This window comes from Drosophila elegans, unplaced genomic scaffold (assembly GCF_018152505.1).
Source record: "Drosophila elegans isolate 14027-0461.03 unplaced genomic scaffold, ASM1815250v1 contig_149, whole genome shotgun sequence".
Lineage (NCBI taxonomy): Eukaryota > Metazoa > Arthropoda > Insecta > Diptera > Drosophilidae > Drosophila > Drosophila elegans.
The window spans coordinates 19,338,959-19,365,292 of NW_024545513.1; the positions used below are offsets into that span (position 1 = coordinate 19,338,959).

The 26,334-nt window shown below is 42.8% G+C and overlaps 4 protein-coding genes across 18 annotated transcripts in view; 1 reads left to right on the forward strand and 3 right to left on the reverse strand.

Moving 5' to 3' along the window:
• Window positions 1-95: 95 nt before the first annotated feature.
• Window positions 96-2,023, reverse strand: LOC108138500. Its single transcript, XM_017260721.2, has 4 exons — window positions 1,818-2,023; window positions 1,336-1,732; window positions 546-1,275; window positions 96-478 (listed from the first exon to the last, which is right to left on the reverse strand). Exons 2-4 carry the CDS (start codon window positions 1,724-1,726, stop codon window positions 232-234), a joined length of 1,368 nt encoding a protein of 455 aa, XP_017116210.1. The 5' UTR covers window positions 1,727-1,732; window positions 1,818-2,023; the 3' UTR covers window positions 96-231.
• A 597-nt stretch (window positions 2,024-2,620) lies between these two features.
• LOC108138578 (5-demethoxyubiquinone hydroxylase, mitochondrial) lies at window positions 2,621-4,498 on the forward strand. The gene is made up of 3 exons (XM_017260863.2): window positions 2,621-2,740; window positions 3,657-4,174; window positions 4,242-4,498. The coding sequence occupies exons 1-3, from the start codon at window positions 2,737-2,739 to the stop codon at window positions 4,398-4,400; spliced, it is 681 nt and encodes a 226-aa protein (XP_017116352.1). The 5' UTR covers window positions 2,621-2,736; the 3' UTR covers window positions 4,401-4,498.
• LOC108138576 (protein shifted) lies at window positions 2,756-13,656 on the reverse strand. 5 transcript variants are annotated; one of them, XM_017260861.2, is made up of 8 exons: window positions 13,300-13,655; window positions 6,720-7,130; window positions 5,739-5,996; window positions 5,509-5,652; window positions 4,515-4,703; window positions 3,401-3,496; window positions 3,138-3,335; window positions 2,756-3,064 (listed from the first exon to the last, which is right to left on the reverse strand). In XM_017260861.2, exons 2-8 carry the CDS (start codon window positions 7,117-7,119, stop codon window positions 3,018-3,020), a joined length of 1,332 nt encoding a protein of 443 aa, XP_017116350.1. In that variant the 5' UTR covers window positions 7,120-7,130; window positions 13,300-13,655; the 3' UTR covers window positions 2,756-3,017. The 5 variants fall into 5 exon arrangements, with proteins under 5 accessions (XP_017116350.1, XP_017116349.1, XP_017116348.1 ...); XM_017260860.2 differs by having other exon boundaries at window positions 4,515-4,715; XM_017260859.2 differs by having other exon boundaries at window positions 5,458-5,652.
• Window positions 13,657-15,708: 2,052 nt separating this feature from the next.
• Window positions 15,709-26,334, reverse strand: part of LOC108138507 (guanine nucleotide-releasing factor 2) — a 29,580-nt gene continuing 18,954 nt past the window's right edge. For 3 of the 11 annotated variants that reach the window (XM_017260749.2, XM_017260747.2, XM_017260742.2), the window contains exons 2-14: window positions 24,252-24,914; window positions 23,987-24,177; window positions 23,323-23,891; window positions 23,078-23,256; window positions 22,811-22,987; window positions 21,772-22,419; window positions 21,092-21,115; window positions 20,144-20,249; window positions 19,022-20,080; window positions 17,793-18,368; window positions 17,577-17,702; window positions 17,365-17,496; window positions 15,709-17,293 (exon numbers count right to left, since the gene is read on the reverse strand). In XM_017260749.2, the coding sequence (XP_017116238.1) occupies window positions 17,161-17,293; window positions 17,365-17,496; window positions 17,577-17,702; window positions 17,793-18,368; window positions 19,022-20,080; window positions 20,144-20,249; window positions 21,092-21,115; window positions 21,772-22,419; window positions 22,811-22,987; window positions 23,078-23,256; window positions 23,323-23,891; window positions 23,987-24,177; window positions 24,252-24,914 (4,583 nt within the window). In that variant the 3' untranslated portion in view covers window positions 15,709-17,160. The remainder of the gene's footprint in view (window positions 17,294-17,364; window positions 17,497-17,576; window positions 17,703-17,792; window positions 18,369-19,021; window positions 20,081-20,143; window positions 20,250-21,091; window positions 21,116-21,771; window positions 22,420-22,810; window positions 22,988-23,077; window positions 23,257-23,322; window positions 23,892-23,986; window positions 24,178-24,251; window positions 24,915-26,334) is intronic. The other 8 variants (XM_017260750.2, XM_017260745.2, XM_017260751.2 and 5 more) reach the window with 6 other exon arrangements.

Sequence of the window (26,334 nt, forward strand, 5' to 3'; positions counted from 1 at the left end):
ATTCAAAAGTGAATCAAGGCCACAAGCGTGTGTGTGTGGTGCCGCCTAACTTTGCAGTCAGTTTGGTCTTGGTTTGGTCTCAAAGCACGCAGAGATTCGGGAATGCAACACAATCGGATTATTTAATGTAAACGCTACACAATCTAGGCACTCTGTGCAGATACTATACTTAAAGTGTGAGATTATGGCTTATGGCCAAGACCACCGCTGTTTTGTTTGATGTCAGATAAGCTATATCTCGTCCATGTAGCCGTGCTCGTAGGCGTGGCGCACCGTCTTGAAGATCTCCTCGTTGGCCACGTCACCGGCAATGTCCAGCGACAGTTGATGGAAGGCCCGGCCGTGCATGTCCGTGTCGAAGAGCCGGGACAACTCGGCGCAATCCGTTTCAGTGCCCAGCAGCCAGGGCATGAAGTGCATGCAGACCATCACTCCGTAAAAGGCATATCGCTTGAAGTGGGCCTCAAAGCGTTCGAAACTGGAAGATGGAAGGGATACGTATATAATCACAAGAGATGAAGGGAAACCATGTATGCGCTACCCACCTGTAGTCCGCCAGGAGCTGTTCCACCCGCTCGTCGCTCAACTCATCCCGGTTGCGATGCAACACCAGTTCCAGCATTTCGATCATGTGCTTGTGGTACTTTCTCAGCAGATCCGCAAAGATCTCCTCCCTGCCCAGGGAGGGTGTGTTCATGTACATGAAGAAGCTCAGGTCAATGGCAGTGGTGCTGAAGCGTAGCTCCTGGAAATCGATGGTCCGGATGGCATCCACCTGGTCATCCTCACCGTAGTGGAACAGCACATTGTTGCGATTGTAGTCGCCATGCTGGAAGGTGGCAAAGTGCCTATCCGGCTGATCTTCGGCGTACGACGTGGTGCGTATCCGCTCCAGCAGGTGCGTGGGATTGTCGAAGTACTTCGCTCGCAGCCGCTCAATGGCGGCGGCAAAACCCACGTCGGAGTCCTTGAGGAGCTGCGCCTTCTGCCGGTCGTAGAACTCGTAGAAGCGATCGAAGGCCACGCGATAGAGTACATCGAAGCCGGCCTTGCCGGAGCTGGAGACAAACGGCATGTCCACCACTCCCGAACGCAGGCGGGCATGCACCTGCGGCTGGAGTATTCGTGTGGCATAGCCGAGGGCATGGAAGGGTCCCAGCAGACGCACCATGGCCTCCAGTTGATCACGACGCAGGGTCAGACGCGGGCCCAACTGATAGCCATCGCCCTTGAGATGCTTCAAAGCCAGCACAGATTCGCGACCGCTCCCGAGACCTGCAGGATATGGGCAGGGATTAGTTGGGATGCATCACACTCCACTTTGGTTTTACCCACCATTGACCTCCCCGAACTTGGCCAAATAGCAGCGCGGCACCCAGTTGGCCACCACATCGTTGGCCAGGTGACTGGTGCGCAGCAGGTGCTCGTAGGCGGGCAGGATCTCGGCGTAGGCGAACACCTCGTTGGCAAACTGGATGTACGAGTTGCTCTGCTCGCGGAACTCCTCGGTGCCCTTCATGAACTTGACCAGGATCACCTCCGTGCGCTTACGTTCGGCGACCACCAGATCCATCTGGACGGTGTACAGGGCGGACATGAATCCGTCCAGCCCTTTGGAGCACTCCACCCGGTGCCCCTCCAGCGATGCGCCCGACCCGAAGTACTTGAAGATGTCGTACACCAAGTGGCGCTCAATGTAGTCCAATTGTTGCTGCTCGGTCGACATCTTGCTCTGTGGAATGTCGAATTGCGATTGCAGTTGCTTGTCTGGTGCGTTGACCCGCCCCCGATCCCCGATAAGTAACCCTCCCGCTTACCAGCCAATTACTACGACAATGGTGATCTCAGCCAGACTGTTTGTCGGCCAATTGGGCAGCGGGTGTTTTATATTTTGCGGCGCTATTATCACGCACATGGCCACGCCCACACCCCACCGTCCACCTTCAGTGGCGGGAGGCAATCATAGGCGAACTTGGTGAAATTAATCAAGCTACAGATAACCAAACGGATCAAAGGCTTTGCTTTAGATTGCTTTTTGAATTTGGGGCCACGACATGCACAGCTGACTATCGAAACATCGAACTATCGCCAGCTGATCGACCAGGGATGCAAAATTATAGCTAAAAAGCAACAGTTTGTCATGTTGTCCAGTGTAATTTAACTAATATCAATATAACTGGACGCTTTTCGCAATCTTTTCTATCATTAATCATAAAAAAACTGGTTATAACATTATTCAAAATATGCCACTTCATATTTTGTTTTGAATTGTCAATGTTTTGAGCTAAGTAAATGGGTCACATTTCTTCCAGTCCCTTTGCGAAAGTTTGAAAAGGGGTAAGTAAAATCCTAAAAATTGGCTTAAATGTATTTCTTTAGCTTTTGACCATGACATTATCTATGGCCTTTTTAAAATCGTTAGACAAATAGATCAGCGAAAAGTTAATAAATTGTAGTATAGATTATTTAAAAATTTGAACAAGTTCATTTAAAAATACAGTTTGATTAAAATAACTCAAACTTTGTCTTTGGAATCACTGATATCACTGGAATAATCACGAATCACGGTCACAGACACGAATCACGGTCACATTTTCGATATTATTCCAGTTGCCGGCTGGCAGTGATTGTCCATCCCTGCGTATAATAAACAGAACTTTTTTTTTGGCTCGTCGAATTGGATTGTTATTTAATATTGTTTATTTTGCGAATACCTGGAAAAACTGCAGACAAGTAATGAGTAAGTGCACTAAAATAAGTTACCCTTGACCTCAGGATTCTTGTCAAGATCGGGGCAATTCTTAGATTTCGTTTTTATTTAAAAATGTTAAATTACAAAAAAATTTTATCACAATTAGAATTATTTTCTTTTCATCCTTTTGTCGCTGTTGTTCTGGTTGTTGTTGTTGTTGTTGTGGTGGTAGTAGTGTTTTTTAATAGAAAAATGTTGCAAGTTCAATGAATATTACAATATATCATCGTATACGACGGAAGCCCGTGGAAAAGTCACAATTGGGCTAGAACTTGAAGTCGTCGTCGTTTCGGTGGTCATGTCGTCGCTTGCCTGGAAGGACAATATAAACAGATATAATCAGATCATTTGCCAGATCTGAAAGATCTGAGGGATTTGCACTCACGGCCGTTGCAGTGGCGCCCATAGAATCCCGGATTGCATTTGCAGTGTTTGTGGGAGATGCATGTTCCATTCCGGCACTTGCAGATGGATCGCTGCTTTCTGCCGATCTCGCAGTGATCACCCCGTAATCCATTGGGACAGCGGCACAAATTGTTCCCGATGCAACGGCCCTCATTCTTGCAGGGAATCACGCACTTGGCTGTGGAGTAGAATGGGGATTTTAGAGCTCCAGCGGCGATTATTGAGGCCATACTCGCTACTCACAGTACTCGCAGCGCAGGCCATAGTAACCCTTGGAGCACTGGCACTTGTCCTTCTGTATGCACTTGCCGCCATTCAAGCACTTGTCCTTGCAAATACCTGTGGAAGGCAGAGGAGTCAGTGGGTAAACCCAGAAAATGGTTAGGATTAGGGTATAAGCAATTGGAAGTCATATCTAGAAAGTAGAAATATACATTAGCCAGAAGGTCAAATTTCCCCAGTTTCTTTCCCCTGATTGTAAAAGTCTACTCCCTTACAGACGGAATGCTGAGAGGAGTACTCTGCAGAGCCGAGCCGCGTCTGCTCTACATGCGTTGCCTTAGCTCAGCAGGAGGAGGATCTGGATCAGGATTAGGATCAGGAGGAGCAGCCAGTGCCGAAAGAGCCGCACCAGGAGTCACGCCTCTGCGCCCACGACCAAATGCTCTGACAGACGAGATCATACGCGTCGATCATGCCGGTGAACTGGGCGCAGATCGCATCTACGCCGGACAGATGGCCATTCTGGGCAACGGACCGCTGGGCAAGACCATCGGACATATGTGGGAGCAGGAGAAGGAACACCGCAAGCAATTCGAGCAGCTCATCCAGCAGCATCGCGTGCGTCCAACGATCATGACGCCGTTGTGGAACGTGGCCGGATTTGTGCTGGGCGCCGGAACAGCCCTGATGGGCGAAAAGGCGGCGATGGCCTGCACGGTGGCCGTGGAGACGGTGATCGTGGAGCACTACAACGACCAGCTGCGCCAGATCATGGAGGCACCCAACCCAGACAAGGTATAGCGCTACTTTTTACTTCCGCACCCAATTTCATTCAAACTAATGGGAATTGATAATATTATAGGAGCTGCTGGAGACAATCACCAAGTTCCGGGACGAGGAACAGGAACACCACGACACGGGCATCGATCATGGAGCCGAACAGGCGCCTTTCTACCAGGCGATGACCGAGGTGATCAAGTTTGGCTGCAAGACGGCCATTGCCATCTCGAAGAAGATCTAAACTTGATCCGGATGGATGCGCGAGCCCCCTGTATATACCAAAATGATCTGTTCCCGCATCGTGTTAAGCATTAAAGATAGACCTAAAGCCATACAAAATGTCCAGCGTACTCACCACCTTCGCACTGGGTGCCCTGGTAGCCCTCCGGACAGGTGCAGATGGACGGAGCCGTGCAGTTGCCACCGTTGAGGCACTGCGGGAAACAGAAGGCCGTCTCGCAATATTGACCCGTATAGCCCACCTTGCACTTGCAGATGTGGTGCTCGTTGCAGTAGCCGTTCTTGCCGCACTTCAAGCTGCATTCTGGATCGGGAGCTTAAGTTTTTTTAGTTTAGTTCAATCGTTCGCAGGTCACGAGGCATTAACACTCATTTACAACACTCAGTCACATCTAGACTCACACTAAACGGAGCACATCGGAACCACAAAGATGAGGGGGAAAGTTGGAGTGGATAGTGGATAGTGGACAGTGGACAGTGGATACAAAGATCGACAGATAGATACAAAAGCGGGTTGGCATGAAAGCGGCTGGGTGGTTCAAACCTTTTGAGGCTGTCAGTAAAATTATTTTGGAAGACATTTGATGAAGCTTCGAAAATGTAATTGATAGAGTACGGATCAAATAGTTATAAAACTCTGCCAGCAGACATTCATAAGTATCACTTATTTATAGAAAACAGTTTTATATTAAAAACAATCGGGAATTTATATGACAAACAAAATATGATTTAATAATTTTTGTATTTAAATCTAATGTAATGGGAACAAGGCCGCAATCAACAAAAGTTTTGAAAGGTTCCGTGTGTAGAATTCTTCGATTGGAACCCCATTTCGGCCATTTTGTGCTGAGAAGAAAATGGAAAGCTGGGCGCGGAAAAGCCGTGAAAAGCGACTACATGGCGATAGGGATGGGATTCAATGGGGCTGGGATGGCATGCAGGGATTGGCATTGTCTCAAGGAGCTTGATGGGAGGAGTGTGCACAAAACGTAGATGCTAATTAACAATTACAACTATTGACTAGATAAAAGCATTGCTTGATATTTCATATACACTACCTTGCAAAGTTGTTAGTGAAGTAGGGTTGGAAGCGTCTATATCATACACACCTCTGTGGGCGCATTCCTTTTTGAAGTTGAGGCGAATGGGTGTGCCCGAGAGCGGCTTGTTGTGGCGCGTCTGGATCTTGAGGCCGACGTTGAAGGACGCGGTGCCGGAGCTGTTGCCGGTGCAGGGCAGGAATATGCTAAAATCTGGCTTGGGATGAGGCTCGTTGCCGGGGAACTGATATCTCAACTGCTGCTACTACCACTACAACAGTCTCCTACGCTCTACTTACTCTTCTGCTCCTGCGGAATGCGTCCACTCTTCCGGATGGACAGCGTCGGCGCCTTCAGGATGCTCTCGTCCATCGTCTGCAGGCGGTCAAAGTCGTAGAAGTACTTGCGACGGCCCGACTTCCACGTGAAGTTCACATAGTTCACCTCGGACGGTATCACCAGGAAGTTGTACAGTGTGGTGTCGCGCAAATCGTTGGTCACCCGGCTGTTGTGGATGGCGTACAGGCGTTCCGAGTAGCCCTGCGGAAAGTAGAGCGCTTGGAAGGAGAAACTGGTCAGTTACACGTCCATATTCAGATCTCTCTGCAGTTAGCATTATCGAAAACAAGACTACATTTTCAAAATCCAAAAAAAAATTGGGTATATCCCAAAGACATATTTTCTATAGGCAAGGAAATTATACTAATACTTGTCAGAGAAAAATGACTTATTTTTAAAAATAAATTACCTACAGATGGGCTAAACGATCTTATGAACTTAAGTTTTCCTGCTGCCTTTAAAATAACCAAAAGCTATATGGTCTGATATATGGACTTGAGTAATTTTTTAGGTCGTTTCTTTCAAAACATGTATATAAAGGATTTTTTTCTGTCTGTTTATTAAAAATAGATTTTGTTGGCACTGAAAAAACCACCAAGTTGACCATTGAACTCTAACATAAGTTGTTTTCTAATAACCTTTTTTAAAATACAACCACCAAGGCAGTTCTTTTTTATCAATCGATTATAAATTTGAGTTACTTATTACTTTCTTCAATAATTAAATTATATAGTTCTAGGCTTTTCTGCCTAAAACTGCGTGTTAAACGTTGAATTTTAAGGCAAGTGTTTTTTTTTCTGATAACATTTTATTTAAGGATATATAAATTCTTAATCGTTCGAATAAAAATTGTAGATTTTTTTAACAATGGTGATATTGCGAGAGTTATCTACTTAAGGCTTACTATTTTTAGGAATATAAGATTCTGATTGCCCACTTACCGGTCAGCATTTTAAGCTGCTGTTCGTTGATCCACAGCGAGATGCCGCTTTCCTCGTTGCGATTGTGCCGGTTGCCACCGCCTCCTCCGTTTCCGCCACCACCGCCACCACCTCCTCCTCCTCCTCCTCCTCCGCCGCCGCCCTGATGTTTCTTTCGCTGACCTCGTCGTGGTTGATTACCCAATCCGCCATCCTGGTCGGCAAAGTTGTCCAGGCCATCGCTGGTGTTGCCATGGTTCTCCTCAGAGCTGGAGGAATCCGATCTTCTGTTATTGTTATTGTTATTGTTATTCCGATTGTGGTGCTGGCGACACTCAAGCTGGCCGATGCAAAGGAGCGTGTGCACGATCAGCACCAGATAGAACCACTTGACCACACAACCAATGCCCTGATGTGTCATCTTTACCCCAGCTGCCAAAGCAAACAGAAACAGAAACAGAGATCGAAATTAAAAATAAACGATGTGCTGTGCATTTGAGTCTGGCCCCCCGAACCCCCAATCCCCAATCACCGATCCCAACCATATATCGAATATCAGTTGCTTATTGCCGATCACTGATTGCCAATACCACACCCATGCAGTTTGTTTATCTTTTGCACTATTTGCAGATACTCGATCTATTTACGATTCGGTTTCGCTGCTTTGGACGCGACATATCGCTGGTATTATCTATTTGCTCAGACTTTAGTTTTCCAGGGAACATCCTAAATAGTTTTGTGAGAAATATTCTAAAGCTAAATACATAGTAGGCACAATGCATTGGTTTTGAAGAAAACAAATGTTCAAACGTATTTTCTCTTTGGAATTTGTGTTTTATTTTTACATTATCACTTAAATATCAAACTAAGTGACTATACAGTTAAACAAATTTAAAACGTTGTGCTCATATAAACGTTTGAATAGATAAACTGATTGAATAACTCGGAGATTAGAATGGATATTTTTGCTATACTTTAAATTATATTATATTATATTTAATTTTGTATGCTTACAACTTTGTTCAAAACCCCAAACATTACAGGCATATGAACCAATTTCGTATTAATAGTTTTTGAATATTGCTTAAGAGAATTTGATATGAGCTCAAGTCGTAGTTTTCTTAATCGGAACTACAATAAACTTGAGTTCATTAATCATTTCAGCTCCTTCGTGTGGCATATAAAGCATAAACGAAAAGCGACGATGCCGTCCACAAATTGAAGTGTCCCCATTCCGGTGCATTCCCATCCCCTGCCCTCGGCAGAAACCCCCTCCCTTCCCCTCCCCAACTTCGGTTTAGCCAGATTGCATCGGTAAAGGGCAGTCAGTATCTCGAAAGGGGCAGACGTGCTGGTGGAGGGACGGGGGAGCAGGTACAAAGTCGTTAGCACTTTGCCTGGTGTGAAGTTACCCAAGTCAACGAGGGCCAGCCCAGCAACAGCTGCAGCCAAAGCTCCAGCCAGCCTTGTTACACGGACACGAACCGGACAGCCAGAAGCCAGAAGCCAGACGTTTAACACGGCCAACAAGTGAACGGACAGCGGATGCCGAACGGTGGACAAAAGAGTGGTCCAGTGATGCCTGCTGGGCTTGGTATCACATCTGGCTTTTTTTGTTTTTCTAAAAACCTCACCTATCACAACTGGCGGCTTTAATGGAAACTGCAATTTTACATTTGTACCACGATTAAAATTAAAAACGTTTATTACTTTGAACTCAGATTTTAATAGGTAATAGACTATAGAGGCTTAGAATTTAAAAATCAAATTAAAAGTGGTTATTTATTTGGTTTTTTTTATACTCTTCAACAATAAACAAAAATAAACATTAGTTTTTGTTAAAAAAAAAAATAAAACTCAATAATAATGATTTTTTATAATATATATATATTTTTTTATAAAAAATTAAACTAATTTAGAATTAGTTTTTGTTTTCAGATTTTTTAAGTTTTTTTTTTAAATATTTAGTGGTCTATTACTGAAATCAGATTTAAATAGAATAGATATAAATAAGCCAATTTTAAAAACGGGTCAAAAGAGAATTTAAATCTTAAACTATTAGAAATATATCACTCGAGATTTATTAGATCAAGTTATGAGTCGCAGAATATAACCTTGAGGCAAATACTTCTTAGTCTATTGTATGTAGTGTATTTTGTTGCCAGTTGGAGTATACTATTTAAATTACCCGATCGATCGAAAACAGCTTGTCACCTCAGAAAACGCGACAACACTGCAGCCGACTGCTGCTGGACAAGCGATCGATCGAGCGTTGTCTGTCCATCACGTATGAATGGGTTGCTTGGAGATCCGATCCGGGGACAGGGCAACCGACGATGATGGGTCAGAAAACAAGTTAAGCTGTCTTAATAAGATCAAACATGGCGATTATGAGGAATTACTTGGAGATAATGACATCGGCCAGCGATTTAAAAGACTCTCGAAGATTCTTCTCTCGGGTGTGTGGAAGTGGAGAGATCGGCGATCGACAGTACTCAACTCCAACTCGTCTGCAAAACGGCCTGGGAAACGCTTTAGTTAAGTGAACTAATTGCTACTTCTGGTTTCCCAGGGATCCCACGTATATCCGATTCGTAATTGAATCAGTGGGTTAGAGGATCGTAGGCGGAAGTACTGCCAATGCGATGGAACAACGCAATTCGTCTATAGAAGAACATCAACGGGAACGTCATAATGGCATTTAGACTCGAACCGAAATCAAGATCGCAGTGGGGAACTGGGAATCTGGGGATCTGGGGGATCTGGGGATCGGGACCGACACCGGGACCAGGCCAGACCTCAATTTCCTATAAATACAGCGTTCACGCTTTGTTTTGAAATTATTTTTATTTCGTGTTAATTAATAGTCGGCCGATAAGCGAGCACATGATGGCGATAGCCAGCAACGGCGCATAGATAATCTTATTCATGGTCAATCTAATTCCGAATCTGAGTCGGAATTTCCAGTAAATCGCACCAGCACTCGCATCATCGCACTTCGACAGCAATTCAACATGCTCCGAAAAGCTTAGTCAGAGACCAAAAGATCTTAGACTTGCATTCAAGTATTCTCTACTTGGGATTTTCAAAAGAGTAACTTAACTTAGGGTGTGAAAAAAAAACATTACAAATTGTACTAATAAATTAAGATTTTTGCTTTTTTTAAGGAGACTACTTTAATTTTAAAGTGCGAAAAATATCTTAAGAAAACGTTATATTTGTATCAATCAATCTAATCAATGAAATTTGCACTTCGGTTTTTGCACAAATTTCATTTAAAGAATTCGCGATATATTTTGTAAGTTGTGTTTTTCATAAATTTCAGCTAAAGAATTTTGCGGTTTACTTTATGAAGTAAATTGCACAAATCTGAACGAAATAAATTCGCATTTTGTTAAACTGCATTTGAATTTTGTTGTTTCCAGTGTATTTTTCTCCGTTGAAAGATCAGGTGCAGCACGAGAAGAAGAGGTGAGGGTCAGCCGTCTGGCGGGGCAGCATTATTATCAAACTCCATATCAAGTCGATGGAATGAAGATGAGGCCATGTGTTTTGGTTCTTATTGTTGTTGCTGTCGTCAACGATATAATTGCTTCAACTTGAGAAAAAGGGACAGATTAACATTTTAGCGTGAAACCGGCGACAACACAACAAGCGGAGAAAGAGGAGTGAGGGAGATGCCAATAGAGGAGGAGGGGAAGGGAAAGGGAAAGGGGGAGGGGGAGGGGGAGAAGCAGTAGCAATCATAGTAGGAACAGCAGCAACAACAATTTGTTAGCTCTTTACGATTATTGCCTTTCTCACACCTTATTACCAAGAAAATAAAGAAGCAGCCTCCACAGGGGCAACAACAAATACGCGACGATGAGACGTGAAAATAAAAAAAAAAAATACAAAAAAAAAAACATACACAAGGCACAACAAAAGGCAACAACAACGGCAACATAGCTGGGAACAAGATGCTGCCCGTTGGAGTGGACTGGACTGGACTGGGCTGGAGTGGAGTGGAGTGGAGTGTAGTGGAGTGGAAAAAGGAGTGGGAGGAGCGGAGAACAGGGACTGGAAATCGCACACTCACAACCACTCTCGCACACCCATAAATGCTGCACACCAAGTGCAAGCGAGAGGCAAGAGGTTCATAAACAATCCCTACAAAAAAATTGATATGCACAGGAAGAAATATTTAGTCATTTGCACAGTAATCACAAATAATGTTATCTAAAGTAAGCTTAAGGTGTAGGTGTATACATGTTTTTAAATCTAGAGATTTGTGGCACTTTATTAGCAATTTTAAGCATATAATATGTTTTTGTACAAAATAAGATTAAAAAGATTTGAATAATAAAAAGAATTTTAAAAATGTTCCAAAATTAAGTTAACTGAGAACTTTTTTTAATTTATAACCTTAAGACTTTTAAGACAGCTTTAAAAATAGAGACATAGAGATTTTGCAATCTTAACTGAGCCTAAAATTTGTTTTATGTGTATATGAAAAGAGTACGACCAATTATTGGCCGAAGGGAAATGAGAAAAAGTCATCGACTGAAAGGATTTCAAATGCACACACACATGGACTCAGTTATGGTATCAGAGGAGAGGGAGAGTTATTTTTCCGACTACTGATTTAAATTATGTCCAGTGTCCAGGAACAACAACAACAACGATAACAAGTGGCAATTGAAGCTCTGTTTGCTTAATGAAACAACAATCACACACAGACACACACCAATCACCATACCAACGATGCTGTATGATACACCGACAAAAACACCTTGGTCAAATAAAGATACTCTGCCGCGCTCTAAACTAACTTGGCCATTTGAAGGCCTCTCGGCTTGTAGGGGAAACGGGACGACCAGAGTCAAACTTCCGTTAACCAATTCTTTAACATTGGATTTTAGATTCACACAGACAAAAATTGTCTATACATGGATCTGTATTTCCACTATTTCGTTGCGATTTCTTCATCAAATACAATATCTGTAAGATATAAATGTATCTTTAATTTAATTTATAGTTAAAAGGTAACAAACTCTTCTATACGCTTTTTCTTAAATATAATTTTAAATTATATTATTTTATATTGTATTTTATAACTCCAAAACTACTAAAAATTGTTGATAATTTTTATTTTTTTCGTTTTTTTTTTTTCCTGTGTAGGTCAGCCTTTGATTGTGACACCTGACATAGAGGATGCTGGGCTATTCGAACTTCTGTAGACTGGCGCAACCCATTAATCCTGACTGCTACTCCTACTAATGATAACGATCACCAATTGAGTGGCAGAAGAAGGTGGGAGAAGAAGGAAGAGAAGTAGGAGAAGGAGTAGAAGCAGAAGGAGGAGAGCCAGACAACAAGCGGATAACAACGCCTGTCTCCAAGTGGGCTCAAGTGGCGAAGGAGGTCGAGTACCAAGAGAAGCTGAAGGAGGAGGAGGAGGAGGAGGAGAAACAGGAGAAGTGGCAGAGAAACTGCCAGCGAGACACGCAGGCTGGCTGGCCAAAAGACGGACGACGACCGGCAGCAGCCAGCAGAAGCAGCAGAAGTAGCAAAAGCAGCAGCAGGAAAGCCAAAAGCAGAAGCTACTCAAGAGTCTCAGAATTCCGATACCGATGAGGCCATCGTGTGTCTATATGCATGCTGAAGAGCCAGGCAACGCGCAGTCGCACAGCCACCATTCCACTCCATTACCAGTTCGCAGATCGCCGCTTCCAGCACCCAGCACCCAACATTTAGCATCCAGCATCCAGCTCCCAGGAGCTGGCAATCAAATGGCCAACGTTGGACAATGACTTTCACGCCTTTCGAGCGCGCCAAAATGGACAAGTCAAGTACATGCAGCCCAAGTGGTACCCCAAATACCCTACCTACCTACCTATATTTAAAAGTTACATACATTTTTTTATATTTTGCGACTCGATATTCACCGATAAACATTTTTGAAGTTTTCATAAATCATCCTCTATTAAGTTTTCATTGTTACCTGAGTTTTTGGCAGATTGGAAATGCTAATTAAATTAAACTGCGACATTTATGATAGTTTTTTTTTTTTGGTTATAAGAAATTTGTACTCAAACTTAAATAAAATCATTGTCAATAGATAGTAGATTATTTTTCGAGCATTTAAGCATTTTACTATAAACCTTTAAGACCTCTAAATCTCCGAATTTAGATAGCTACAATTCCAGAACGAAGAATATGAGAACTTTCTTTTTAATATTTAATTTATATATGTTGATTCTAATTAATCACCACACTCTTTTTTTTTTTTTGTGTACACTTTTCACCCAGACGCCTCTCGTTTTCAATTTCAATTTCAATTTCCGTTACGATCAGCACTTAAGCCTTCAATCTGAACTTCAACTCCCGATCGATTGAGGTTGACAGCGCAAGGGGAGGGATATTAATTGAAATTGAACGGCCAATCGCCCCATTGATATGGCAAAAAACTGCAAGTGTTTTCGCTCTGGTTTAGTTGGTTCTTATCGCTAAAATACGCTTGTGCGCGATTAACTCTCAATGTCTGGCAATATTCACAACAAACACAAAAAGTTAAGATCACAGGTTAGTTTTCAATTTCAAATTTGCACACTTTACGTACTCGTTAACTGTCGCCGAGCCCAAAAAAAGCAGTCGGATTGCCAGTTGACTTGGTTGACAAAACAAAAATATGAAAACAAAAACAAATATAGCCTGATTGGGGCTTCGAAAAAAATATACACTTTTATTTGTCGAATTGTTTGAGCCTTTGCACGAATTTCGTCCCGTCAAAAGCTTTTTTATAGAGCCGAATACGAAATTGATTGTCTTATTGGAATTATATCAATATTTGATGTACCCGAAATCAAATAACAATGTCTTTTTATTTCTTCCCGGTAATGTTTACTTGTGATGTTTTTGAACGAAGCGAAACATCTATACAAAGTCGCGCAGAGTTTCGGAGTGCGACCGTCGCGTTGCAGCTCCTGAGCTGATCTGAGCAATCCAACAAAAACCGGGGAACGTTTCGATCGGATCGCAGAGATGCCAACTCTTCAGAGTCATTACCGCTTATAAATAGCTAGAAAAATAAAAGAAATCCTTAAATAAAGTTACTTCATAAATGAGTGACATGCGTTTGTGTACGGTTTTTTCTTACCTTAAGTGTACTTGCTTAGAATATAGTTAGTAATGTAATACATTTTGTTTACATTAACGGATGTCTTCACATTTGGGAATATAAAATAATTGTAACAGAATTTAAATTAAATAAATATTAGAGAATGGTTTGCCATATTGAAAATTTTTTTTCCGAACATATAATAAAAATTTTTTCTTAAGATCTCGAGGCGTGAAAAGAGCTTTTAGGCGTAAGCGCTTTAAAAAAAATTATTAATTTAAAATAAAACGTGGCGTAAAAATATCCAAATTGGCAACACTACTCTCGCTGCCTCAGTTTTTCGAATCGTCAAACAATCTCAAGCTTCTTCGGATTTCTCTTAAGCCTTTTCCTACAACAGTTTCTCTCTCTTAAAAACATTTTATTCAATCATTAAGGGAAAAAGAGAAGAACAAAAACAAATTTTTGAATTCTATAAAAATGTTTTCTTTTCGAAAGTTAAAAAATTAATTGTTAAGCTTTCAAAATAAATAAAATTGCTTTAATAACTTTTTGCCGTTTTTCGAAATTTATTCTTATAAATTGGCCAAAATTGGACGCATAGCCAGCAAAAACTGGATAAATTGGTATTTTAAATTATATTACATAAAGATTCTTTTACGAGATCAACGGGGTTTGAATTCCATATTTAAGCCCTTATTTTTATTTTTATGGCTAAAATACTGATTGTTTTTGCCTAAAATTTAATAGTTAAATTTTTTAACGAAATATTTGAACGTTTTTAATCTAAAAAAAAATCTAAAAAACAATGTTTTTAAGAGTTTTTCTGTAACTTGGCCAAACTAGGCGCAACTAGACGAAATTTTATGACGAATTCAACGATGACCATTACATCCCAGGGTTTTGACAAAAAAAAAAACAATTTATTTAAAGTTTTTTCTGGGTTTCTTGACACTTAAGAAAAGCAAATTTCTTCGCAGTTTCTTTTGTTGTAACCTGGTCAAAAGGCTGGCTGTTTTGGCGGCAGCTGGCAACCTACACTTTCCATCACTGGTCGATTTTAAAAATTGACCCTATGACAAATTTTTGAATTTTTTATAATTAAATTTTTTTATAATTTAATTTTTTCGAAAACTTTTAAAGTTAAAAAATTTGTAACTGTGAATGCCATTTCATCGAAAATTCTATGACGAATTCAACGATGTATGACATTCCAACTTATGACCATTACTTCCAAGGGTTTTGATAAGAAATCAAATTTTTTAGTCGAGTTTTTGGCTTTCTTGACACTTAAAATAAAATATTTCTTCAGAGTTTTTGTTGTTGTTACTTGGTCAAAATTAGACGCATGTATATTCATAAGAGTGAGTGTGTTGTATAGCTTGGACCTACACAAGCATCCATAATCCACAATTTTAAAAACTGAAAATTTTTAAATTTGTGAATGTCATTCGATAGACAATTTAATGACGAATTCACCGAATTATGACACTTCTTCGGTTTACCATTACTTCTCAGCGTTTTTTAGAAAACCTTGTTTTTTGTTTTTTTTTTTTTTTGGTTTTTTGGATACTTGTAAATAAACAAAATCCTAAGAGACAATTTTTTCTGTAGCTCGGCCAAATATAGACGTACAGCCATAAGAATGACTGTTTAGTATAGCTGGTGACTTATGCTTGAAACTTGAATAACTGCTAAAGGAATGACTTTTTGGTGCAGCAACTGACCTAAGCAATCCTTATCATTCTTTATTGGTGAAGAATTCGTGACGAAAGCTGCGTCAGAGTCAACGATTTGTTTGACTATGGGTACTTTGGTGACATTGTGCAAAACAATACAATGTGGACGCGGTTCGGGTTATGAAAGTTTTGGTCCCCACTTTTCCTCCTCCCAATAAAAAGTCAGTTTGCGTAATGACATATCAACTAATCAGTTAAGTTTAACATACATACATACATATACAGTATAATTAATTTAAAAATAGGAGAAAAAAAAGGAGTAAATTGTTATCCTTAGGTTCGTTAGCTTAGTAAACATAATTTATGCGCCATCGGCGCCGGAAGCAGCAGCAAAATGAAGACCGAATTCACTCAACACAAATTATTATTTATTTTCAATAAAAATGGCTATGGTGATCGGGAATTATATTCTTCAAATAAGCAGCCTTTGTTTCTTTATCCCATTTCTAAATAAGAATACAGTATTTTCAGACGAGACAGAGTTTTGCTTAGTAAAAACCACTTGAGGTCGATTTAATTTCGATATCATTTCATTTATAACTCAGCTCTAAAGTTCTTCTCTTGTTTAATATTTATTTTTACACACATTATCAATAAATTTATTCCTTGCAGAATCGAAAGGAGAAGTCAAAAGCGTTATTTAGAACTATTATTACATGCCCATAAATATTTTTAATGTTAGTCGTACATTTAAAAGCAAATTGATTTTAGGTAATCTTCCATGTTGTTTTTATTTTGTTTTTTTTTTTTGTTTTTGTTTTTGTAACTTTAAAAGTTGCTTCGATTAATTGAGTCGCGAAATGAATTTTTGATTGATTGATTTGATCGACACCTGCTCTGCATTTTGCACTCTTGAATCGAAATTCGATTCTGAGTCTTATTTTCAGTAACTTCTAACACACAGGGGTAGTAGGTATATTAGGTATACTGGTATAATATTGGTTGTTTTGAGAGAATTGCATATAACGCTTTGTGCTTGGTGGCTTGGTATTCCGCTCGTGGATTGCATCGATTCATAGTCCGAGATAACGCTAGATATATCATCGAATATAGTTTTTTCGGTTGGCCTCTACGTACACACGTAGCTTGATTCCAAAAATTCGTTGTGTTCTTGTGTAAAAAGAGATCTCAAAACAAAAGCGAAAATTGCTGATTTCTTGATTGGTTTGTCTCTCTGGTGGTTCGTAAGTTTGGTGTTCTAGTGCTGGCAAAAATTCCGGGGAAAATTCGGGGAGACTTGTAAATAGGGACTCGATTATTGGTGGGGAGTTAGCTGAGGATGGGCCACATGGCCCAACCGTCATAGAGCTTAATAGTTAAACTACAGATCGGCTCGTTATTTGTACGCGGCTACGTGTATCCGTATCTGAATTGCTATATCTTAGGTATATGTATTTCTGTTCCGGCTGCATCGGCTGGTAACTATATCTAGATATCTTGTATAATTGTATATAGACAGAGAATAGCGAACATTGATGCTCAGACCCATTTGAATAGTATTTTTTTCGGCTGTTCCTGTTGATGCATCTCCAAGACGTGCCAACCATTTGCACTATTTAATTAATATTGTATATATATTTCTTGTAATATATAATATTGGTGTTTTGCTGTTGCTGCTTGTAGACTAATTGTTGACGGGGCGACGGCCTCGCGGCTTAATCTTCTCGGATATCTGCCACATCTCCTCCTCGCCCATAAAGTCCTTGAAGTTTTCAAAGAAGCGTATGATGCGCTCGTTGCGTCGAAATGGATATGCGCTGTATGCGAACAAAAACAAAAACCAAAATCAGTCTCACAAATGGGGTATCCTTTTGACTAGATAAATTACCATTTCTTAAAACGTTTCATGTTGACAATTATGTTGTACTGCTGCCAGCGCTTGGAGAAGTTAATGACGCCCTTGGACAGGTAGTCCTGGTTGCCGACATGCACGAACGTCAGATCCTGCAGAACCAGGCCGCTAAAGGGTACAATACGTTAGCTTTTGAATCGTGTTTGCAAATGAGGAGAGATGAGGAGAGGAGAGGAGAGCATCCTTACATGTAGGGTATACAGGGCGGATTAGTTTCGGCCAGGGCCTGGCGATAGGCGCGAAAACTGGAGCTGGAATCGATGAGTGTGCAGAAGGAGCGCACCTCCTCGGTGATGCCCTTTTGCCACTCCAATCTGCAGGACAAAACGATGATTAATCGACCGCCTCACGGATCTCACAGGCACAACACCACCCAAAACACTACACACAACATCAACACCCACCTTCTTATGGGGCCCGAATCGAGGGCCGAGAGGAGCGCCAGATACGAGTTGTAGTTGTTCATCTTGCGCAGGTGCTTCATGATCTTGATGAACTTGTTCACATGCTTCTCCCGCTCCTTGGCATCCTGCAGACGCAGGATTTTGGAGCGCGCCCAGTAGGACATCTTGTTGAAGTGCTCGGTAAACTTGTTGAGGTTGGGCGACTTCTCCTCGCACTGATCTTTGGCAAATAGTAATACTTCGGGTATCTCGATCTTTTGGAACAGTTCCGCATCTAGCAGCGTCATCTGTTCCGCAATCTCCAGCGACTTGAGGTCCAGCAGACTGGGCTGGTTGCCCCCACCGCCGCCTCCAGCGGATGCACTGCTCCCACCACATCCGCCGATTCCCGCACCGGCGCCACCACCGCACTCCAGCTCCCCGATGAAGCCATACACCTTGGGCTCCTTGTACAGCGTCACCTTCTCCACGAACTTGTTGCGCAGCAACTTGGCCAAGTAGAGTTGGCCAGAGCAGACCAACTGATAGACAAACTCCACCAGCAGGCTCAGCAGTCGACTAGTGAGATCCGTCGACCTGGACGGAAATAACAGGGATTAGTAGGTATGCAATGGTCGATTGTCATTTTTCATGAATTTTCCCAGTTGTAACTCAAAAAAAATTGACTGTTTTTCTTTAATTTTTTTTTAAACAAAAACCTTTTAATTGTTTTGAGCGATATTTTTTAAAAGTACATAGATTTTTTACATTTTGAAAAATTTTTTTTATAAAAAAAATATTGAATAATTATGTTTATAAATATATATTAATTGAAAAAAAAAATGTCAATAGATTTTCTAAAATATCATCATAATCTAGTCTTTAATCGAAGGATTTATTTATTTATTTATTTATTTATTTATTTATTTATTTATATTTATACAAAAAAAAAAAAAAAAAAAAAAAAAAAAATTAACGATTAATGACTACAATTTTATGTTAGTCTGGCAAAATAATAGTTTTCCCAGGAATTAATTCTTTCAACCCTCATACCTATTCAAATTTGTTCGGATTAACTTCGAAATCTATGATAAGTTATACTTAAAATTTCAAAGTTGCAAGTGGAGGTAAGCCCTTCAAGAATTTAATTGGACATTGACTTGTGATCTAGGATTGTAGGCCCCCATCTAAATCATTGTAGAACTGGTCTAAGTGCCCAGAGTTCAAAGGACTAGCCACTCATTACTCACGTGAGATCGTTGACGACTCGGACCAGCAGGGAAAAGGTCTCATTGGCGGCCTTCTGCTTGTTGTCCTGCACTTGACAGAAGAAGTATGTGTAGCGATGGGTCAGCTTCTCGATCACGTCGATCGGCTGGATGAAGGTGCGGAAGGTGGTAATGAAGGCCTCGCTGAATGCTGCACGAACGGAATGGACAGAGACAACAGAGGCGTTGGGTAAATGATTATGCGACGAACAATGGGATTTCGTATGTGCGGCTGTTAGGTGCTGCTTTTGCTTGTGCTTGAGCTTGTTTTTTTGCTTCTGGGATTTGGAATGCCTACCATTGTCGGCGACCTTCTGGACACGACTGGCGTGCACGATGAGGGCATCAATGTAGCCGCCCTTCACCTCCGGCCCGTCCTCCTCCTTCTTCTTGAGTATCAGGTACCGTGTGATGTTGACCTCTTCGAGCATGTTGATCAGCATCTCCTTTGGCTCCGGCTCCGCTTCTGCCTCCGCATCCGCTTCCTCCTCCTCCTCCTGGTGGTGGTGGTGGTGGTGGGCGGCATTCTCTGGTTTGGCAACTTCGTCAACGCTGACAGAGCTGACTCCTGAACCACGATTGGACTGGTGGTCCTCCGTCAGCGGTTCCGACTCCTCCAGCACCTGGGGTGTGCTTATCGGCTGGCCGGTATTATCCTCGCCCTCGCCAACGTCAACGCCAACGCCCACTTCGCTGGGCAACTGATGCGAGTGACAGTAGAAGGTGTGACCACCATCGTCGACAGCGTTCACATTCTCATTGCTGTCCAGCACCGGCGAACGGGACTGCGGCAGCGACTCCTCGATGGCCAGGCCATCGTTGAGCTCCTCGCAAACGGTGGCCATGCGGCTGTCCGGCCTGCCCGTCGACCCATTCTCGGCCAGCGTCGGCTTCGGACTCGGCGGCGGTGTGGTCACAATGATGGGCTGCAGCGAAGGCGACGGTCCCAGGCTGGTCGCCTTGCGTTGCCTGGAGTTCTTTGGCGGTAGGGCGGGCGGAATCTCTTGCTCCGGCGACTGCTTCTTGCTCGTCGACATGGTGCTGCACAGATTGAAATGAGGTTAGCAACCCATATATATTCAAAACCCGAACCCAAATACTCACTCCATGGTCTGACTGTGCGTGATGTTGCGTATGGTGTTGACGCCATGTATCGTCTGGCAGCGCTCAACTCGCGTGGACGCCGAGCAGATCTCCATGTAAGCCAGAACTGCAGTGGGGTGCAAGGGAAACGGGAATCGTTAGCAACTTTCGCTTAGATGGACTGAACGACGGTAACCGAACTAAGCGAACGGAATGGATCGAAACGATCGATCGATCGATCCTGGTAGACCCTCACCACTTGGGTGGGATATACAATGCGAATGCCCCGGATGAACTGGTCGTTTACGGGTCTACGCCAAGGGATCGCATCACAACAACAAGTAACAAGTAACAGGAACGGATAACAGCACAGAGAGCAGGAGCAGGAGCAGATTTGGACAGTTGGGGACGACACAGTGGGTTAAGGAAAGGAGCGAAAGGAAAGCCAGTGAACCGTAACTGCATCTAGGACTAGAGGGCTCTAAAACGGAAACTGCAAACGGCAGCAATTTTCAAAGCAAAGCGAGCTCGAAATGCTCTTTTTTTTTTGTGAGTATACATATATGATTTATAGAATGTAATTATCATGCTCACTAAATGGCTATCAAAATTGTAACGAGAATTGATGGAATTTTAATTAGAATTAGAATTTTAAAGAAATTATAATTATTTTTGTCATGGGAGCTTTTCTATGACTTTGGGTTTTGACTACAACAAGCTATAGCGATTATATATAAATTCAAGTCGAAAATAGAGTGGTTTTGGTTTAACACATACATAAAAGCATTGCGAGCTCTCTAAGGGCGGCGAAAATGTTTGTTTTGTGGGTGATTTCGTTTCGTATTTTTTTTTTTTTTTTTTTTTTTTTTTGCATTTAGCATTTTGTCATTTTGGCAGCAAAAGTTGGCTAAGTGTTTGTTTTTTTTGTTTCGTTTCGTGTTGGTCCTCTAGTAACACACACAGACTTACCCGAAAAGGCCACACTTTGAAACACTAGATGTTGGTTGGAACGATAATTTAGATGGGTTAGACTCTTGCGAACAACAATTTGGCAAACTTTCTTGTCGCCAGCATTTCTATGGGGTTTGCGATAATGCGGATGGTGGTATGTGCTATAAATAAAATGGTCTTAAAGAAACAAACAAATCTCACACTGCCGGGCTACCAATAACAAAAGGTGATGACTGATTGGGTCTGATTGAATCTGATTGGGCTGGCCAATCAGTCATTGACTGACTGTTTGGAGGTTTGATTGTTGTTCTGGTGTTTCGTCTGCTTTTGTTCTGGGTTTAAAGATCGATGGAGTCACCTATTCAATGGGTATGGTATGATGGATACCACTCATAAAAACAACATAAAAAAAGGACTTTGATGATGGAGGAAATCCCTTGAAATGCGCTCAACATATACCCAAATTGAAACTTACCGCTCAGTCTGGCCTGGGCGGTTCGAAAAAAAAAAAAAAAAAAAAAAAAAAAATTAACATATATACACAACAAAAAACACACATACACACAGTACGTACGGTACGAGATGCAGAACCAAAACAAAAAATGGAAGAAAAAATAAATCAAAAATCAAGAAGAAAAAAAAAAAAGAAAACAAAAATCGATGTAAATAACGTGTGCAACGTGGGCAAACCGACTTACTGTGCTTTTTCTTCATGGGCAACGGCGGTGGCTCCTGGTCGAAATGGCGCTGCAGATGGGGTCCTTCGATCAGGCTGTGATGCTTCGCCTGCCACTGCTGCAGCTGTCCGGCGGAGCACGAGTGCGGATGGTGATAGTGATGCGGATGCGAATGCGAATGGGGGTTGAGGTGATGATGCGGCGACAACTGGCGCAGCTCGGCCACCTCCGACTGGCTGCTCCGGTGGCTAGCCCAGCCGGAATGCGCCTCGTCGAGCTCATCGCCGGCGCCGGCGCCGGTGGACTCGTGACGCGTGAGGCTGCCCCGATGGATGCTCTTGGGCGGCAGGGCGGGCGCCAGCTCTGGCTCCAGTTCGCTGCTGATGCCACTGGCATAGCCGATGGTGGTGGTGGTGCTACTGCTCGTGGTGGTGGTGGTGCAGTTGCTGCTGCTGCTGCTGCTCGACACCTGCCGCTGGCTATGCGACACCGACTGGCTAATCTGCTGGTACTCGCTGCTGCTGCTCACCATCGACGCCGCCGTCGTCGCCATCGTCGCCGTCGTCGTCGACTCACTGATGCTGATCGCAATCTCCGAATTGCTGCTCGAGAATTTCGTAGAGGACTCTGTTTGCGTGGAGGTGCGAAACTCACGCATCGAAACGAAACCTGCCGGTCGAAAGGAGAGCGTTAAAAATAGTCCATAAATCAGTGTGAGTTGTGGATAACAGGTAACAGGTAAACAGCAAGCCAAAACCAAGCGAAAAGTAAATAATAAATAATATAGAGGAGAGAAGCAGTGGGAGGGGGGAAGGGAATCAAGCCAAACTATTTTTACACCAGCTGTTGATGTGTTTAAAAATATATGTACAGAAAGCCTAGTGTGAGAAAGGCTAAAGCCTCCAATGTATTTATTTTTATGCAATTTTAAAGTCTGCCAATTAAGCTTTACAACATTAACATATTTATGCAGGAAAGGAAATGTCACCAGGTTGGATAACGGATACAAAATATAAAGCAGGCTTGTAACTACGTTGATAGATTATTTGTTTTTGGGTACCCGATTCGTTTGAGTGGCGATTGCTGTTAGTTTCCCCGCCACCAGCCACTGATGCAGCAGTTACGCCATCGGCTGCTCCTCCAGTTCCACCAGCAGAAGAACCAGTACCAGCACTACCAGCACTACCAGCACCACCACCAACCGAAAGTGGTGTCTGCATTTTGTCCTCCATGGTTTCTGTACGGGATTCGTTGGTTGAGGGTGGTTGGATCACCACTTGAGTTGAGCAGTGTGAGGGGAACGGCGGTGCGTGGCCGCAATACTCACTGTAGCTAAGCAGCTTGTCCATGTCCTCGTCCATCATCGCCGGCATCTTTGGCATCATCTGTCTCAGCTGCTGCTGTTGCTGCTGCTGCTGTTGGTCCTCCTCCTCCCGCGAGTGATTTAAGGCCGAGTCGAAGGAACACTGACTGTTCTCATCCGGCGATCGCGAGCGCACTGACAGGCTTTATAATCAGGAAATCAAATCGTTAAACTGGAGCAACTTAAATGTGTGTGTGGGTGTAAGTTACCGATCCACGCCATAGTTCAGCAGCGAAATGTTGGAGCTGCAGTCCAAATCCCAGTTCTGGCTGATATTGTTCGACTGGGCATAGGGCAGCGGACTGGCCTGATTGGAGATGCATGTCGATGAGGACACTACCGCTCCCGTTCCCGTTCCCATTCCCGTTCCCGCTGCGGAAGCTGCTCCCGGTTGGCTGCGTCGCTTGGGCGGCAACGGTGGCGGATTACTGGACCGATTGGGCAGCGGTGGCTTCGGCGGTGGACTCGTGTCGCGCAGGATGCTTTCGGTGCTGTGGGAGCCACGCATGGGATTCACATTGTGCTGCTCCAGGATGTCGCGCTCCTTGGGCGTCAGCGCAATGTCCGGCAACGAGGTGCGTTGCGCAATGGCCGCCGATTCGGCGGCCGAAACGCGCATAATGCCGGCGCCAGGGACACCGGCTAAGGCGCCCGGCGAGGCGGTAACCACGCTCATTATATCCGCCGCCGCACCAATGCCGCCCAAACCAGATCCACTATAGCGAAAGGCGCTCTGATCCTGCTCCTTCAGCTTGCCCTGCGCCAGCGTGACGAGATTCTGAAGTAAAGTAGTACATATACGTTTAATGTTTATATATATGGTTTAGCTCAGAAAGAGAAATAGAGAGAGAGAGAGAGAGGGAGATGGCTTACCCGCACTGCAAGCTCCAGAAGATCGATGACTTCGCGGACATTATCGTTGCTCAACGAGGCGCACTCGCCGCTCTCCTCGGAGAGCATCACCTCGTCGCAGAGCTTGATGAGCTTGCCCAGACTCTGGTAGACCTGCTGCGTGGCGGAGCTCATGATGGCACTGTTTTCGTTCATCGTATAGGTTTGGATCACTGGCGAAATGGGATCAATTGGTGGTCAATAGTTGGTTGCTTAACTGGGGTAACTGGTCTAGTGGTCTACTCACCGGAGTACATGCTGGCTATGGTTTCCAGGATGACCGTGCCATTGCCGGGCAGCACCTCCAGCTTCTTCTTGAGTATGACATCGCGGAAGTGCTTGAGCGCATTCGAGATGTCCTTGACGTGCGTCTCCAGCGTTTGGGTGGACCGCTGCACCTCCTCGGTGGTCGGAGGTGCCTTGGAGCCGTGCTTGCTGCGCGGACTGTGCGGCGAATGGGAGCGACCCAGGGTGTTGTTGGTTGTCCGCATCAGGGAGATCTTCTCGATCAGATCGTCCTTGAAGGAGCGCGCCCGGCGCGCTAGCTTGGTGCCCTTTAGGCTGTTCTTGTGACCCGACGATCCGGCACTGGGTGGTGCCGGTGGCACTCCACTTCCGCCTCCGCCTCCCGCTCCTCCTGCAACCCGACTAGATCCTCCAGGCGTTGCCTGTTGCTGCTGTTGCTGATGCTGCTGTTGTTGCTGTTGCTGCTGCTGCTGTTGCTGCTGTTGCTGCTGTTGCTGTTGTTGCTGCTGCTGCTGCAACAAGTGATGGTGGTGGTGGTGCGCAGGTGGTGGCGGGGTGCAGGCGGCCGAGTAGCCGCCGCTGTTGATGCTGTTGTTGCTGCTGCTGCTGCAACCGCCACCGCCCACTCCGATGCCGGGCGTGGATGGAGAACTGATGCTGCCGTCTGCAAGGAGAGCAATGCGAAAAAATATGGGATACATCAGTCAGAGCAAATTATTGTCTTTATTTATATGTAGTCAGTCAGAGGAAATTATGTTCTTTATTTTAGGTGTAAGTTGTGGAGTTATCACAGCATAAACCTTCAAGGTAAATACATGTATTTTAGATTAAGATTTGCAAAGTTCTATAGCAAGCATAGTATATTTTTATCTTTTTTTTCATAAATATAGAGCTATCACAGTATAACCTTAAATCAACGTGCATTTATAGGTTATTAAGTAAAAGGTACATTTATTTTTAATAGCACGTTGTCCAAAAAATAAAGAAACAGGATTTTTTTTTTTTGGAAAAGTAAGAGAATTTGTTCCCTATCATAGGATATCATAATCTTTGGACAAATCACATTCACAGATTGAACACATATATGAATTGTTTGGAATCAAATTGCATACGTATCAAAAAGACATTATGCCACTTTACCATTTGTAATTAAGTTTTAGTTATAAAAAATTTGGCATTTTATTTTATGAATGTATATCATGCCTTATATATGATTTGCTTTGTGTGCAAAAATAAAATCTTTCCTGTTGAAGCGGCATTCTTGAATGGCAAATCTAAAAGCAAAAGTTGTCACATTTAGAAACAACAATCTTCTGCAATATAAGGCAATGTCGAGTAGGTTTCATACTTTTCTCCACTTGGTTATGAAAAGTGAACATTTTAAATTCATTGAATAAATTATACCAGAATAAAATCAAAGTCATTGTGTAAGAGTTGGAAATACTAATTTATCCGTTCAAAGAAGGCTTCAAATTCGCTTAAGTCAAAAATGTTAAAACAGAAAATTAGCATTCCAATTGTTACAAAATTTAAAGTTTTATATTTTGTGTTTGTTATTTTGTACAATTTGTTGAACAAACTTATCATAATAACAAAACTTTAATTAAAATGTTCCGTCTTGTAAATTTAAATACTAAAGAAGAAATGATTAGATTTCCGGTTTAAAATTGTGTAAATTGCCCTTGGCCATCCGAATATAAAAAAAAGTGACAGTTTTATAATCACAGCAAAAAGAAACCAATCAAAGTGAAAAACTTTACACAACAAAGTAATTTGCAAAGCTTTGAAATAAAAGAATTCCAAATTTTATATTTATTATTTATTATTTTTGAAAACAGTATTTAAGAGGGTAGGAAAACTTTCTTCCCACCTTCAAAAAAAGACGATTTTTAGCTTGGAGGCTTGCAAGCAGAGGCATAATAAAAAATAGTGAAATAATTACAGCTGAAATGCACATATGTTGTTATATGTTATAAAAATTCCTGGAATTTGCAGAGGCTCCACTTTTCGGAATTGTTCATGCGAGCCCAACCATTTGGAATTTTGGAACTTTTAGAGTGGCCCCAAGTGCTCAGCAGTAAGAG